General features: G+C 34.3%; 1 protein-coding gene across 2 annotated transcripts in view; it reads left to right on the forward strand.

Moving 5' to 3' along the window:
- DENND1B (DENN domain containing 1B) overlaps window positions 1–15,388 on the forward strand; it is a 243,538-nt gene that overhangs the window by 173,456 nt on the left and 54,694 nt on the right. For both annotated transcript variants that reach the window (XM_045787733.2, XM_045787734.2), the window contains one exon: window positions 7,280–7,381. In XM_045787733.2, the coding sequence (XP_045643689.1) occupies window positions 7,280–7,381 (102 nt within the window). The remainder of the gene's footprint in view (window positions 1–7,279; window positions 7,382–15,388) is intronic.

Below are 15,388 nucleotides of genomic sequence, written 5' to 3' on the forward strand. Positions count from 1 at the left end.
GTTACTAAAACATTTTAGGCGTCCATTCATCTCACTACCCAAGCTTGAGTATGGACCTTTTGACTTTAGAGATGGTTGTAACCAAGGAAATATTTGTTGTGTATTGGGCTTCTGATAGAATATGGTTGCTTTTATGGCACTTTTTTTCTGCTCTTTTTTTTTTTTTTTTTTTTTTTTTTTTTTTTTAACAGAGAAGGAACCTTGCTTAACTGCTTTAGCAAAAATGTAAAAATTCTGCACCACTACTATGGGATAGGTAGAGCTAGGGACTCTAATAGTAAGGGTTTCGTTTTTATATTACTGGTAATATGTTTCATGAGAATAGAGAGTGTTTTTCTTTAAATTGTGGGAAAGAAAAATGTATATTTTTCATATTATGTATAAAATTAATACATTGCTTCATTAATCTTTTTAAGTGTTCAAATTTAACTACAGTGCTAGAAACAGCTGTGTCTAATTTAGAAAAATCAATTTCTTTCCCCATCTGAACTTGCTGAATCATAGGCAAATGAAACATTGATAGCTATTTTTATTCAAGACAGATCTAATAACTTTAGGACAAACTCATAATAATATGTACAGAGAGAAGATTTTCATGTAAATAATGATTAGGGTTTATGATTTAAATATAAGTCTTTTTTCTCCTCAATAATTTTCAGCAGTAGAAATGTTTTCATGGTTAATAAACCGTGAGCGTAGACATGTGGTACCTTACATAATAATAGCACTGGGATACTTGGAAGAAGAATTTTATATAATCTGAAAAATATTTTAATATTATTTTCTGTGAGAACCTGAATGTATGTGACTATTCCCTTGAGAGAACTGATAACAGAGTATTTAAGAGATTTAAAAATTTAAATATACCGTCATTATGCAGACATTTTTGCTTGTTTATATTTGTTATATAACAGTGACATTATGTATTAGGCCCAAGTGTATTAGGGAACTGAATAAGTATTGTGTTGATGCTTTGTTTATTATATCTCACATTTTTATGTAGTATCATTCTTCATGACACCTTAATTCTCTTTTTCAATATGAATCCTTACTAAGTCATATATATCCTTAAAGCATAAAGATCTAGTCTATGTTTAAGTTTCTTGTTCTTGCAAAGTTTCCTACTCTAGAAGACAATATAGAACTTGAAAAATATCCATCCTTAAAAACACGCAAAACAAAAATATAATATTAATTTGATGATAATCACTTTGAAACTGAACATAACAGTAGGGTAGGAAAAACAGCCCCATCTCCTCCATATCTTTCTAGTGTCTTAATTATCCTGCAAAAAAAATATTAACTAGTGGATAGCTATTGAACGCTCAGAAAATCAAAGTACTATGTTGAGTATTAGAGTAAAAAATGCAGAGATATATAAGGATATAGTCCCAGACCTCAAAAATGCACAGATAAGATCTATAAAAATAACTGTTAATACAACTTAGAAAATAAATGCTAAAAGAAAGATACAAAAGGCTCGGGGTTTTCAGAGGAGGGAGAATTTACTTCTTTAAGTTGAAGATGGAATCTAAGACTTTGCGAGGTAAATGATGTGTTCCATAGGGCCAGATTTATACCACTGGAGGGCATTTCTAAGTCATTCTTCTGCCACAACTACTTGATGGTTCTTATTTAAACACCACTAGGTACATATGACATGTAGTTTTCCAGCACACTGGCTCTAATGGTACCTTTATCCTTTCCACTTATTAGTCATTATACAAGGGACTGAGTGTGACATTTGTTATTCTGTGGATAATCTTGAACTTGAATCTGCTCTGATTTATATGTTTTAACAGGTAAATCAAGTATGAACTTTGGTATTTTTACTGTTATTAATAGCAAACTACCTAGCAAGCCTCATCATAGAATGCCCATTAGGTTGTTGATTCATTCTTAGTATGTATTTGTTGATTAATGTAATACTTTAATGGCAGGTAATGTTGGCAGTTCCTTTCTGAAAAGTCTGGTTCTCTTCTCTGTAATAAGAACTTCATTCCTACCCTAATACAAATTGTATTTTTTTCTTACATCCTTTCATGGTCCTTTGTGTGACATTCTGTCAAAACGATTTTAGCTTTAGTTCCTTTCTGTTGCCTCATCACTGTTCCATGGAGGAAAAGATTCAGTAGCTTTACCATCACATCAGATTTTTTTAAAACTGATTTTATTTGGATCCAATTTTTGTTTTTTACCATGAAGAGTTTTTCTTTTCCACATTTTTATGTTTCTACATGATTATTCTGTGTTTCCACAGAGCTATATACTTCTTTACTTCCTTTTGTGTCAATGAACAATATAACTTTTAGAAAATATATTGGATTATAGATGTGTACTTCTCAGTTGTATCAGTCTTTTTCCTTAAGTAGAGTCGTCAGTTTAACCTTAATGCTTGGTTCTATGCAGGTAATTCCTAAATATATATTAAAGAAGTTTTCCAAACTTGAGTTTCTGGCAGGGTGCCACCTTTGTCCACGTGCCTTCAAGCATCTTGCTTGCCTTAACCATGCCATAATGGACATTGTTGGTGCCCTGACCAGATCCCCTATACTGGCTGGCATCCTTTTCAGAGAAAAACTGTCCTTGGCTAAGTAGGAAGGGCCTCGCCAGGCACCTCCATTCTTTTCCCCACTCCTCCTACCAGGTAAGACCATGCTTAATGACTGACTGATAAAGGTGTAAGAAACTGGCCTCCTTTCTTCAAGACGGGAATAACTCTGCCAGTACATTTGGTATTTTTTCATAGGTTTAAAACTAAGGCTGATTTCCAGCTGAAATCACATTGTTGCTTGGCTTTTTTCTTCGGCCCTATTTTACTTCCCTTAATACCTACTTCCTGAGAGTTCTCCACCAACAAATCACTTAAACAAGAATCCTTGTCTCAGGCTCAACTTAGAATCTGACCGAAGACATATGCCAAAATTTATTTTATCAACTTCTTCTTAAATCTGGTTTGTTTTTATATTTCTGGTCTTTAATAAGTGGTATCATCCATCTTTTGCTCCTCAAACTTGAAATCCACAAGTCCTTTCTGACCCTTGCTTGTCTCGTTTCTGCGTATCAGTAGTTGTTAAACTTTTTGTCTCTGGATGTCTTTACACTTGTAAAAATTATCAAGGACTTTAAAGAACTTTTGTTTATGTGGGCTATGTCTTTCACTGTTTACCATATTAGAAATTAAAACTGGAAATATTTTAACTATTTATTATTTAATACAAAACTACTGCAGATAAACATGAAACATTTTTATGAGAAATAACTATTTCTAAACAAAAAATAATAGAAGAATGGCATCGTTTTACATTTTTTCAAAAGTACGTAGCTTAAAAGAAGAGGACTGGGTTCTCATATTTGGTTGTGCTTTCAGTCTGTTGCAATATCACCAGTGGTGTAGCCTCCATTGGATCTCATGAGAAAATAAAAGTGAAAAGGGCAAATAATGTTTTAGCATTGTTATAAAAATGACTTTGATGTTGCCGACCCTGTGAAAAGGCCTGAGTCCCTGGACCATTCTTTGAGAACCACTGCTATACATCAGTTGATAAACAGTCCTGTTGATTTTGCAGTAAAATTGTTACATGATATGGAAAAAATAAAACATTTCATGTAGTCTTGAATACTCAGAAATGGGATAATTTGAAGGCATAGACTGAATCTGAATCTGGCTTCTACCGCTTACCTACTGCATAATCTTGAGCAAGTTACTTAACCCTTCCGCATATTTTAGTTTATTCATGTATAAAGAAAGCCAACAGTAAGTTTGAGGCTTATGTGAATTAATACATGTAAAGTGCTTAGAAAGTACGACCCATAATAAGCATTATGTAAATATTAGCTATTGTTATTATTATCAGTAATAGTAATGAGTGCCTTATCAACGTTAACTAATGGTAGTCATCACTTTTCCTTTCTACTGCCTGGTTCATCTTTTCTTGCCAGATTTGTGTTGCGCTATTACTTGGTCTGCCTATATCCATTATTTCCTCTTGCCTATTAACTTTCCTTTTATTTTTTAAAAAGATTGTATTTATTTGTGAGAGAGAGAAAGAGAGCGAGCACAAACAGTGGGGAGGGACAGAGGGAGAGGGAGAAGCAGACTCCCCACTGAGCAGGGAACCTTAGGGCTCCATTTCCCAGGACCTATATGAGATCATGACCTGAACCAAAGGTAGAGGCTGAACCGACTGAGCCACGCAGGTGCCCTTAACTTTCCTTTTAAAACATACAATCTTGTCACTTCATCGAGTAGACACTTCTGTGTGTGACACATCACTTCTTGATGTCTTTAAGAAAATAACTTTAGAATATAACCTGGGCCTTTTCCAATATGGCTTAACCTACCTTTTATTTCTCTCTTGTACTTTCTGTAATTCATATCCATTAGCCACTAGGCCTCAACCAGTCTTTTATTATCTTCGTCTGGCGCTTTCTCTAATGCATACCCATCGCAAACACACTACCCACTTTTTGCCCATCCCTGCCTCTCTCAAGACTGTATTTTCCATCTTTGTTTCAGAAGGCTTCCATTAGTTTTCAAAACCAGCTCAGGTTTCCTCTGTGAAGCCACAGGTACCCCTAATGAAATCTTTTATACTTCAGTAAACTGGGAATTAACTGGGCAACACTGGACATACAGTCACTCTACTTGGAGCAAGAAAAGGTTTTGGAAACCATTCAATCCTAAACCTGATTTTTAACCAGATTTTAAGTAAATCAGAAGATCCTAAGCAGAGTTCCTTACCATGCCATTCAACTTGACTCAGATTTAAAAGAACTCATTTATAATTTGTTTGATAGCATACACCCCAGCATGACAATAACTGAGACTCCTGTGTATTAATATGTAAAAATTTAGAGCATTGTTAATCAAGACTTATTCTTCTTTCTCCTGAGAGAAAATTCTAGTATATGTCAGGGTTTTGTTTTTTTTGTTATTATCAGAGACTAAGTGAACAGGCTATGTTAATCATTTGAAGGTTAAGTTGAAAACTTTTGCTATGATTGGTGTTATTAAAACTGGATGGACAGCATATTTGAACTTTCTCTTTACTATTTCTCTTGAAAGATTGAAAGCAGTTGCTGGAAGATTAATGAGGACAGAGTTCTGCCAGCGTAATTCACATTGGCTAAAAACTAATTTATGCCCAACTCTTAAGAACGTATAAGTAGACTTTCCTCGCATACATTTTCCCTCACCTTGAGATTCTCTATTCACTTGTCCTCCACTCCTTCCAGTCAAAAGAAATCTTGATTGTAACATAGAAAGTCTAAACTTTTTGGTTGGAGATAGAGTTTTATATTTGAATTGACAAGTATTTCAGTTGAAGATAGACCTTTGTATTTGAAGCAAAGACTTCTGCAGTGTTAATGACAACTTCTGGAAAAATCACAGATGCTAATAAAATACAACTCACATGTTTGGAGAAAAATCTGTCAAATAAAAACTAAAAGTATCAGTAGTACTGATCACTTTGTAATAATTGTGGTATAGTTGGAACTGCCATTAAAAACAATAATTTTATTTATTTTTAAAATTTGTATTTACTTTTTAAAAGAAAATAAGTGATAAGAAGCAAAGGTTAGCTTACTTGCTACTTTGTTTATTGACCTATAAAACATTCCCAGTGTAACTAGATATAATGCTGATACCAGGGTTGCAAAAACAATAGACCTTTCTCTTTAATAGGATTGCCTGTTTGTTGTCCCCCCAATAGATTCTAAGTTGTAAATTCTATGATAGTGGCAAATACAGTGATTTTTGATCATACAAAATATATTTATGTAAATTAATCTAATTTTTAAAATATATAATTTAAAATCATCCTATGGCACTTAAGAATGGCAATAATCAGTATCAAAATGCATAATGGCAGCTTATTATGAGGTATTGGCTGGTGGCTGATATTAGATGACAACTTTTAATAGATTATTGGTTGTCTTTGCTAATAATTTGAATTTTGTTTTCTTCTGTAGCAGTGCTGTTCAAGACGACTTTTTGTGATAAATGAAATGTTCTGTATTTGTGTTATCTAATAGTAACCACTGAGCACTTGTGGCAGTTGAACATTTCAAATGTGGCTAATGTATTGAAGTACTGAAATTTTAGTTTTATTTAATTTTAATAAATTTAAATTTAAATTGCTGCATGTGACTAACATCTACTGTTTTGAACAGGGCAGATCCATAGTATCTAGCTTCCATTAGCCAGCGGTAACAGTTGAATTACTGTTAAATTATTTGTTTCATTTTATTTATGCAGGAGCCAATTTTCAGAATTTTATTTACAGATACCTGTAATCAAGGCATTGAGTTGTCCTTAAAATTAAATTATAACTGATATTTTTTCAAAGTTCTGTTAGAAGGTGAGCTTTTTTCCTTTTTACTGCCAACATAGAGATGGCTACAGGATTCATTATAATGAGTGAATCATTGTCACTTATCTCAGTTTTCATTTGGATCATATTATCTCATATTTATTTGGATCACTTATCTTCACATGTATTGGATGGGCAAGAGGACCATTCAGGCTACTGAGGGAAGTAGCAGGTGGTAGGGATCAGCCAGTGAGTGACAATTTTCTGACGTCCTGTATGGGAATAAATGGAATGAGTAGAATCTGTATTCAGAGTTTAAGTTCTTGATAATTTGGAGGAGGAGCAAGCTAAAGGAGCATAAGCTACTAGAAGACACTTGCAAAGTTATGGTTACCTAAAAAATATGAAAAATTAAGGCAGATATAAAGTGGGACTTAGTCTAGAAAGTATCCAATCAGAATTGTATGTGAAGTGATGAAGAGAATGTTATTGTAAGAACTTTTAATTAATTTAAAAAGAAATTAATGATCAAATATAAATGACAAAAAACATGCAGCAATTTTTATAGAAAGAATGTTTTCTAATTAGGATAAAACTGCAGTTGTTGACTTTTTTCAGCTATGTATACTCTTTTTAATACTCATAATTCAATCTAATAATATTAAACCTTTGTTTTTAGGAGACTCATTTTTACTTTGAGGAAGTAAAACTGAGCAATTTTAAGACCCCAGGGATCCTTGATTAGGAAGTTCTAGTAGAAGCTTGTCAGTAGAGGAATATTTCTCCGAGGCTGAAATTCAGCTATTATGTCTAAGAGTCTGTTTGACTCCCTTTAGACTTTCAGCACCTTGAAGTTGATTCTGTGTCTTACACTTCCTCCATGACCCTCCATGTGCCTTTTTAAAGAGACTGTTTCTCTCTGACTTTCTATTGACACCCTAAGAATCTTTATTTCTATCTAGGGTGAGCCCATCACTTTCTGTGAGGAGAGTTTTGTAAAGCACCGCTCAAGTCTGATGAAACAGTTCTTGGAAACTGCAGTTAACCTCCAACTTTTCAAGCAGGTAAGAGTGGACCTCCACATTTCCTTCTGTAACAGAGTATTAGAGAAATGTAACAGACATGCGTAACACATTTTTATCACTTTTATCAAAAGTATGTCAAAACCTTGAGTAATGTCTGTTCTAGAATTACAAGAAATGTTTCTTTCTTTTGTAACTCTATAGTTATCTATGGCACGGCACTCCAGAAAATTATGTAAAGGTAATTTTGTTATTAAAAAATTCATCATTGAAAGTACTAATCGGATGGTCAGAGGAAGAGTATTCATTTGTACAGTTAGGAAACCAATGTGACTAGTTTCATATAAGGCATCTAGGAGTTAGTTTTTTATGGTAGCTTGGTAGTGGTAAACAAACTATATTTTTTGTAGGGCAGTCCTAATGTAATTCAGTTTATAATGTAATCCAGCTGTCATAAATTTAAAATTCAGAAAAAAAATTCATTGTCATACTAGTATCTTAATTTTTGGCTTAGGAAATGTAAAAGCCATTTCAAAAAGCACGTAGTTTAACATCAGAATTCAGAATGTTTAGAAGTACTAGTTCTTTCATTCCAGTGTGTGATCATAGCAAGTCTCTTAATTCAGACTTATCTTAGCTTCTGTTTATATAATTTAAGTTCTAAACACTTTTTTTTCTTATTCCACATGATAATTTAAATTTAAAGTTATGTGAATTCAACACTTAATGAAGACCTACAATGGGCCATAAACTGCTCAGTGCCAGGATACAAACATGAATAAAAATTCAGTAATGCCCTTGAGAAGCTGAAAATCTAATAGCATCCTTTGGACTATTCAGAGAAAAAATACCATGTGACGTGAAATAAGCTTTAAAGTAAAAAAGTCATATAATTTGATGGTGACAAAACCAATACTACTATCTATACTCTGAGGAAGTTTTAAAAAATAATTAGAAAATATTCTGTGGGGGCTATAACTGCCTTCTATATGTGAAGGTTTACCTCAGAGAAAGGGTTAGATTTTTCCAGTACCTAGAAGAAGCAGAATCAGGTTTGATAGGTTTCAGGGTCCAAGATGTTTTGTGAATTTCTAAAGATAGAATGGGTTACTTTTGGTGCTCTGTCCCTCGAGGGCTCCAGTATTAGACTGAATTGCTTCCCAAGGTAGTATGAGGATCATGAGATGGTCTTTATAAATGCTGAAGTATACAGCACAGTGTAGTCCTATACTAGTCTTCTAGTGCATGCTTGTTGAGTTAAATAACGTACCCTTTTTGTATTTTTATCTGGTAGATAGTACCAGAGATGGTACTACTGCCCATTGTCTAAACTGAATTGTGAAGATCAGATTATACGGGGGTCAAGAATTGAATGGGTAGATAGAATGTCTAACTTATTACTTAACATTTGACCATGAGACTGTAACTAGTCTTTTCATTAGATGTAATTCAGACACAGTAATTTATATACTTACAAAATGCTTTTATTTTTTTAGGAATCAAACAGAATTGGGTTAAATCTTGGCTTTATCACTTAATAGCTGTTTGTTCATAAGTATCCTTTTCTTTTTCTTTAAAATAGAAATACCACCTAACAGGGTTGTGGTAAAGTTATGTGAATTAATACACGTATACCTCAGCACAGGGCACAACACTTTGTAGAAGCTTACTAAATTTTAGTGTCTGCCTCATTTTAGAGCAATTGCTTCAATAGAATACAAATCTATGCAGGATTTTTAAAAAATAAAATTCAGTCAGAAAAGCTAAATGTAAAATATTAAAATGGTCAATTAAATTAGAACCCACTATATAGACAACTTGGATAGTTTTACATGCACCAATTAACCATATTCTCAAACTTGATATCATTTTATGACCCTTAAGAAGTGATACTTGAAGATAGCCCTGAAAGAATTTAAGATTCCTGTTAACAGTTTCACAAACTTCTAAAGATGAGTAAGTTTCAGAGATTCACTATATAACATAGTGTCTATAGTTAACAGTTATCTTATTGTGTATTTAAAATTTGTTAAGAGGGTATATCTCATGTTGGTGTTCTTAGCACAACCAAAAGCACAAAGGGATGTGAGGAAACTTTTGAAAGGGTTGGATACGTTTATTACCTTGATCGTGGTGATTATAGCAGAAGTGTATGCATATGTCCAAACTTACCATATTATCTACGTTAGTTATGTGTAGGGTTTTTTTTTTTTTTTTAAGATTATTTATTTATTTATTTGACAGAGAGAGACAGCCAGCGAGAGAGGGAACACAAGCAGGGGGAGTGGGAGGGGAAGAGAGCCTGATGTGGGGCTCTATCCCAGGACTCCGGGATCACGCCCTGAGCTGAAGGCAGATGCTTAACGACTGAGCCACCCAGGCACCCCAGTTATGTGTAATTTTTTGATTACCAGTTACACTTTATACTAAAGCTTGGGGGAAAAGGAGAAGAAAAAAAAAAGGAATCAGTTAGCAAAAAATTATCAACAGATGAAGCCTCAAAGATACTGTTGCTCTTTCTGAAGGAATACAAAAATACTTATTAGGTACAAATGATTACTATTCATTATTATAAATTTGTGATCCATTATAGGTCAAGAACACATCAGGTTCTCTCTTTATTTAGCAATGCTTATGCATCAAAATTGAGAGAACATGGACCCAGGAGAGCAGTGTATAATTTTAAGTTGAGTTAAAGTAAACTGTTATTTCTTTTTTTTTTCTTTTATTGTTATTTCTGATAATACCACAGGCAGGATTCAGAGTAAACTTATATACTGAAACAACTTTAAATGCAGTATTTAGAAAACTTTTTGTGGCGGGGGAAAGGAGACAAAGTCCAGTGCTTACTTCCCAAGTTGAGAAGTGTATTAGAAGACCTTACTCCCACAAATCTGGGATGACTTAGTGTAAAAGTAAACAAGAAATAAGTTTGCTCCTTCCCTTAACTCATTTCCTGGTGATTGTACCTCTGAAGCACTGGTACTGAGTGGAGGGGAGGAAAAAGTGCTTCTGAGAAGTAAACACACCAGCATGTACAGGAATTTGAAGTCTGAATTAATAATTTCAGATTTGGTCTGACACAACTCAAGCCAAGTGTAAAGTGATCCTAAGTTGTTAGCACTGTCAGGCCCTAGGCAGAGGCAAACACACATCTTCTCTGGAGGAATCCAGGCACCAAAGTATTCTCCCCGCTATAATTCCGAAGAAAAATTTCACTGCTAGAAATTATTAAACATACAAGGAAACAAATCATGAATGAGAATTAGCGGAAACAGCAGACAAAAATTGACTTGCAAAGATGCAAAGACTTTAATTATTGAAATTATCAAAAATAGAACATAAAATAGTTATGCTTAAGGTGTTCAAAGAAATAGAAGATAAGCTTTAAAAATGTTCAGGATATAAAAACATTCAAGAACTGGAACCAAATTTAAAATGTAGCAAATAGAATTCTGATAGGAAACATGTAATTGAAATGAAAGGAAAATTGATGGGTTTAACAGTAGATCAGATCTAACTGAAGAGAGATTTGCTAAACTGGAAGATATATCTGAAAAAGAAATTATCGAGAAGATATTGCAGAAAAATGAAAAAATAGAGAATATAAGAGAGGTTAATAGGCACGAAGGATGGAGTGGAAATGTCTAAAGCCATTCTAATCAATTCTAAAAGGAGAGGGCAGAAAATGGAGGAGAAGTAATAGTTGAAAGGATAATACCAGAACCAATAAAGTACACCACTTTATGAATTGAAGAAGTCCAACATATCCAAACTGAATAAATAAAAAGAAATCTACAGCCACACCATATATTCAGCTCTAAAGCATTAAATAATAAAGGAAATTTTTTTTTTTAAGATTTTATTTATTTATTTGACAGAGAGAGAGATAGCCAGCAAGAGAGGGAACACAAGCAGGGGGAGTGGGAGAGGAGGAAGCAGCCTCCCAGCATAGGAGTCTGACGTGGGGCTTGATGCCAGAATGCTGGGATCACGCCCTGAGCCGAAGGTAGATGCTTAACGACTGAGCCACCCAGGCGCCCCTAATAAGGGAAATTTTTAAAAACAACAAGAGGGACAAAATAGATTACCTTCAAAGGAGCAATATACTGACAGCTGGGTTCACATCAGCAATCCAGAAGATACTGCCATATCTTCAGTGTGTTGAGAAAACATATCTAGAATCTTATGGCAACTAAAAGACATCCTCATCATAAGAGTGATATAAAAACATTTCCCTCCAAAAAACTGAGTTTGCCCCTTGTGCTGGCTTTATCGATATGTCTGTTTGGTTAGGCTAACATCTGCAGTTACTTAATCAAATGCTCATCTTGGTGAAGGTATTTTTACATATATAATTAAAACTTTGAATCATTTGACTGTAGATAATCTGGGTAAGCCTGTCTGAATCTGTTGGAAGGCCTTAAACTCAGAACAGAGGTTTCCCTGGGAGAGAGAAGAAATTCTATGGTTGACAGCTTTGGCCTCTGCCTATGGATTCGGCCTGCTCATAATTTTTCTGCTGGATACTTCTATGAATTTCAGACTTGCTTAGCTAGCCCCCTAATCATGTAAACCAATTCCTTGTAGTAAATCTCGTGTGTGTGTGTGTGTGTGTGTGTGTGTGTGTGTGTATCAAATCTCCTACTGATTCTGCTTCTTGGTTGAATCATGACTACTACATCAACAGCAGAAAGAAATCCTTAAGGGAGTGCTCTAAGAAAGTACTTCAGGGAGAAAGAAAGTTTTCTCAGATCCAAGATGGAAGGTCTGAGATGCAAGAAGAGAGAACAAAATAAATGGTAAATATGTCAATTAAATTTAAGTAATACTAACTGTGTAACATAGGCAAGTTTTTTCCCACGTTAAAGAATGAAATAGTTCCAATTCAAATTCCAAAAAATTCCTGTTTTGATGATGGAAAAAGGGAGATACTCTTCAATTTGTTTTATACAGCTAAGATCATCTTGGTTCCAGATCCTAAAACAGTATGAGAAAAGAACATTATAGGTCAGCTTTGCTAAGGATCATAGATGCAAAAATTTAAACAAAATATTTACAACCAATTCTAGCAATATCTAAAAAGGATACTACTTTATGAGCAGGTTGCATTTATTCCAGAAATTAAAGGGCAGTTGTATATTGGGAATGTAATTCCCTACAGTAGCTGATTATAGGAGAAAAATCATTAGATCATCTCAAGAGATGCAGAAATTTTTCATAAAATTCATGGTAAAAACTAGAAAAAGATACTTTCAACAAACATCATACTTAATGTTGAAACACTGAAAATTTCCCTCTGAAAAAAATGTCATCTATTACCATTGAAATTCCTAACACATATAATTTAGCTTAAAAAAAAAAGATTTTGAATGAAGGCACCAAACTGACTTTATTTTTATTACTTTGAGGAGCGAGACAAGTTTCTTAAGACATGAAGGAATAGCTTAATACATTTGACTTTATTGGAATTAAGAACTTTTGGTTATTATGAGGTGCCTGGGTGGCTCAGTTGGTTAAGCACCTGCCTTCAGTTCAACTCATGATCCTGAGGTCCTGGGATCGAGCCCTATATCAGTTGGGCTCCCTGCTCAGTGGGAAGCCTGCTTCTCCCTCAGCCTCTTCCTCTCCCCCTGACACTTGTGCTCTCTCTCTCTCTCTCAAAAAAAAAAAAAAAAACAAAAAAGAACTTTTGGTTACTAAAAGACACCATATTTGTAATACATATAAACCACCCAGAGATTTAGAATCTAGAATTAAAATCAAGCCAAAAACAAAACAAAAAAACTCCTACATTCTGTAAGAAGCATATCCATCTAATAGAATTGTGCAAAGGACTTGGATTAGCATATGCAAATGAAGAAGCGTGAATAGCTAATAAAAGTATGAAAAGTACTCAACCTCATTTGTGGTCAGAGAACATAAAATTAAAAAAACACAATGAAGTATCACCTCATATTCACCAGATTGGCTGAATTTTAAAAACCTGAAAATCTCAAAATTTGGCAAAGGCATGGACCAAGGGACCAAGTTTTAACTGTTCAGGGGAGTGTATATTTGCACAAATTGTTTAGAAAACACTTTGGCACTAGCACTGAAAGTTAAACATGCAAATTTCTTATGGATTGCACTCTAAGTCGTCCACCAAAAATCATTTACTAACACTGCTCGTAAAAGCTAAATACTGTCAGTAATCTTAGATGTTCATCAGTATTACAATGAGCAAATGGTTATATTCATACAATAGAACATTATACAGCAGAGAAATAAGCTGCAGCAAAACTGAATATGAATGAATTAAATGAACAACAAATCACTGAAGAATTATGATGAGTCCTTCTATGTCATGTTAAACAGCTAGAAAAATTAAATAACATATTATTTAGGGAAACATTTGTGTGGTAAAACTATAAAGGCAGGCAAGGAAAGGATAAGCTGCAGGGATTGTGGTCTTTTCTGTGGAGAGAGAAGGGTACTCAAGGAGGGACCTTCTAAGGAAGGGAATGTTCTGGTAGTTTGCTTTATTATTATTATTTAAACCTAATTACTTAAGTTACTATTATTTGAATTATTTAAGTCCTGTATAAAAACATATTGTTTATTGTTTCTAGATCAGCCTGTGATAGGCTGTTTTCATTGACATTTGACTTCTTAACCTCTTGAGGCCTCAGTTTCTGCATCTGTACGATGAGTTAGACTGACAGGTCACTAAGTTTGAGATACCTTTAGGCTCTAACATTCCATGATATTATGAAATAAACATAGCTTAGACAGATGATAGTAGGTTCCATTTGGATAAATTCCTCTTATAGATAATGGATTTGGAAGGATTCCCAGAAACAGCTTCTTAAATCCACAACCCTGACATCACCATGTTTCTTTAGCTAGCAGCTTTATGAAGAATTAAGCTATTATTTTTAGGGCTCTTACCTTTATCTCATATTACGCTAACACAATAAAGGAAATTATTTTCTTGTGTATATTATTTGTTATTAAGGCCACTGGAAGTAAAGTTTTTTCTGCTCATTTTATTAAACACTTTTCCTGGCTGAGGACCGTGACTGAGTTCATTGTGTTGATCCAAGAGTCTAGTCTAGAACTACAAACTTATGGGATCTCCATGAATATAGGCCCTCCTTTAGTTGGCAACTGAGATTTCTGTTAAGAAATGTATATAACAGCTAGGGAGTTCAAGTATAGATACAGATTCAAATTGGAAAAGCCTCTTTTATTATTCTTCCAAAACCTGTCATAAGCTGATCCAGATGTGTCTAGGAAGAATTTTTCCATCCAACAAAGTGTCCCTTGTGGTAGAAGACAACACATGTTTTTAAAAGAATGGGACTGTGGCTGTAGTACCCCACTGAAAAGCACAACATTTAATGAAGCCGTTTGTATTTTTCAGAAACATTCATGCATATCATGTATTCTGTACCACAGTATAGCTGCGTTTATTTTAAAATGAAAATATTTTAAATAAATTACTGGTTAGGTTGCCATTTTCCTCTCTTCATCTTCAAGTAAAATTAAGTTTTCAGTTAAATACGCTATATTCATTGTTTGACTTTGAATTCCTGGTCTCACTGTCATGTGACCCTAATGGCGTGCCTACCCCATTGCTAATAGCATTGGCTCTGGAATGTTCTGGAATCCAACAGACCTGGATTTGTATCCTGACATACCACTGTCTCAGAGTAGCACACATTGTAAGGTGCTTGGCCTCTCTCTGGGGTTTAAATCCTTGCCGTTTCTTATACTAACGCAGTATCCAAATCTGAATATCTCTTCAAATGCACCTTTCACATGGTAAGGTTTTGTATATGCTGTACCATGAAATCAGTATTAATATGCTCTCTGTCATTCTTCCATAGCTTGTTCAAATGTCAGCCCTATCCAAATCAGTCTTCACCCTTACATCCGTTCTGTTCCCTTAGAGCTGTGTTCATACCTGTGTTATAGCATTTAGTCTATGTTACTATAATTTACCTCTTTGTTAATGTCTTCCTTCACCTCTCTAAAGCCTCCCTGATTTTCCTCCCGCTCACTAGG

This window comes from Ursus americanus, chromosome 2 (assembly GCF_024610735.1).
Source record: "Ursus americanus isolate L20-20 chromosome 2, mUrsAme1.1.p, whole genome shotgun sequence".
NCBI classification, from domain to species: domain Eukaryota; kingdom Metazoa; phylum Chordata; class Mammalia; order Carnivora; family Ursidae; genus Ursus; species Ursus americanus.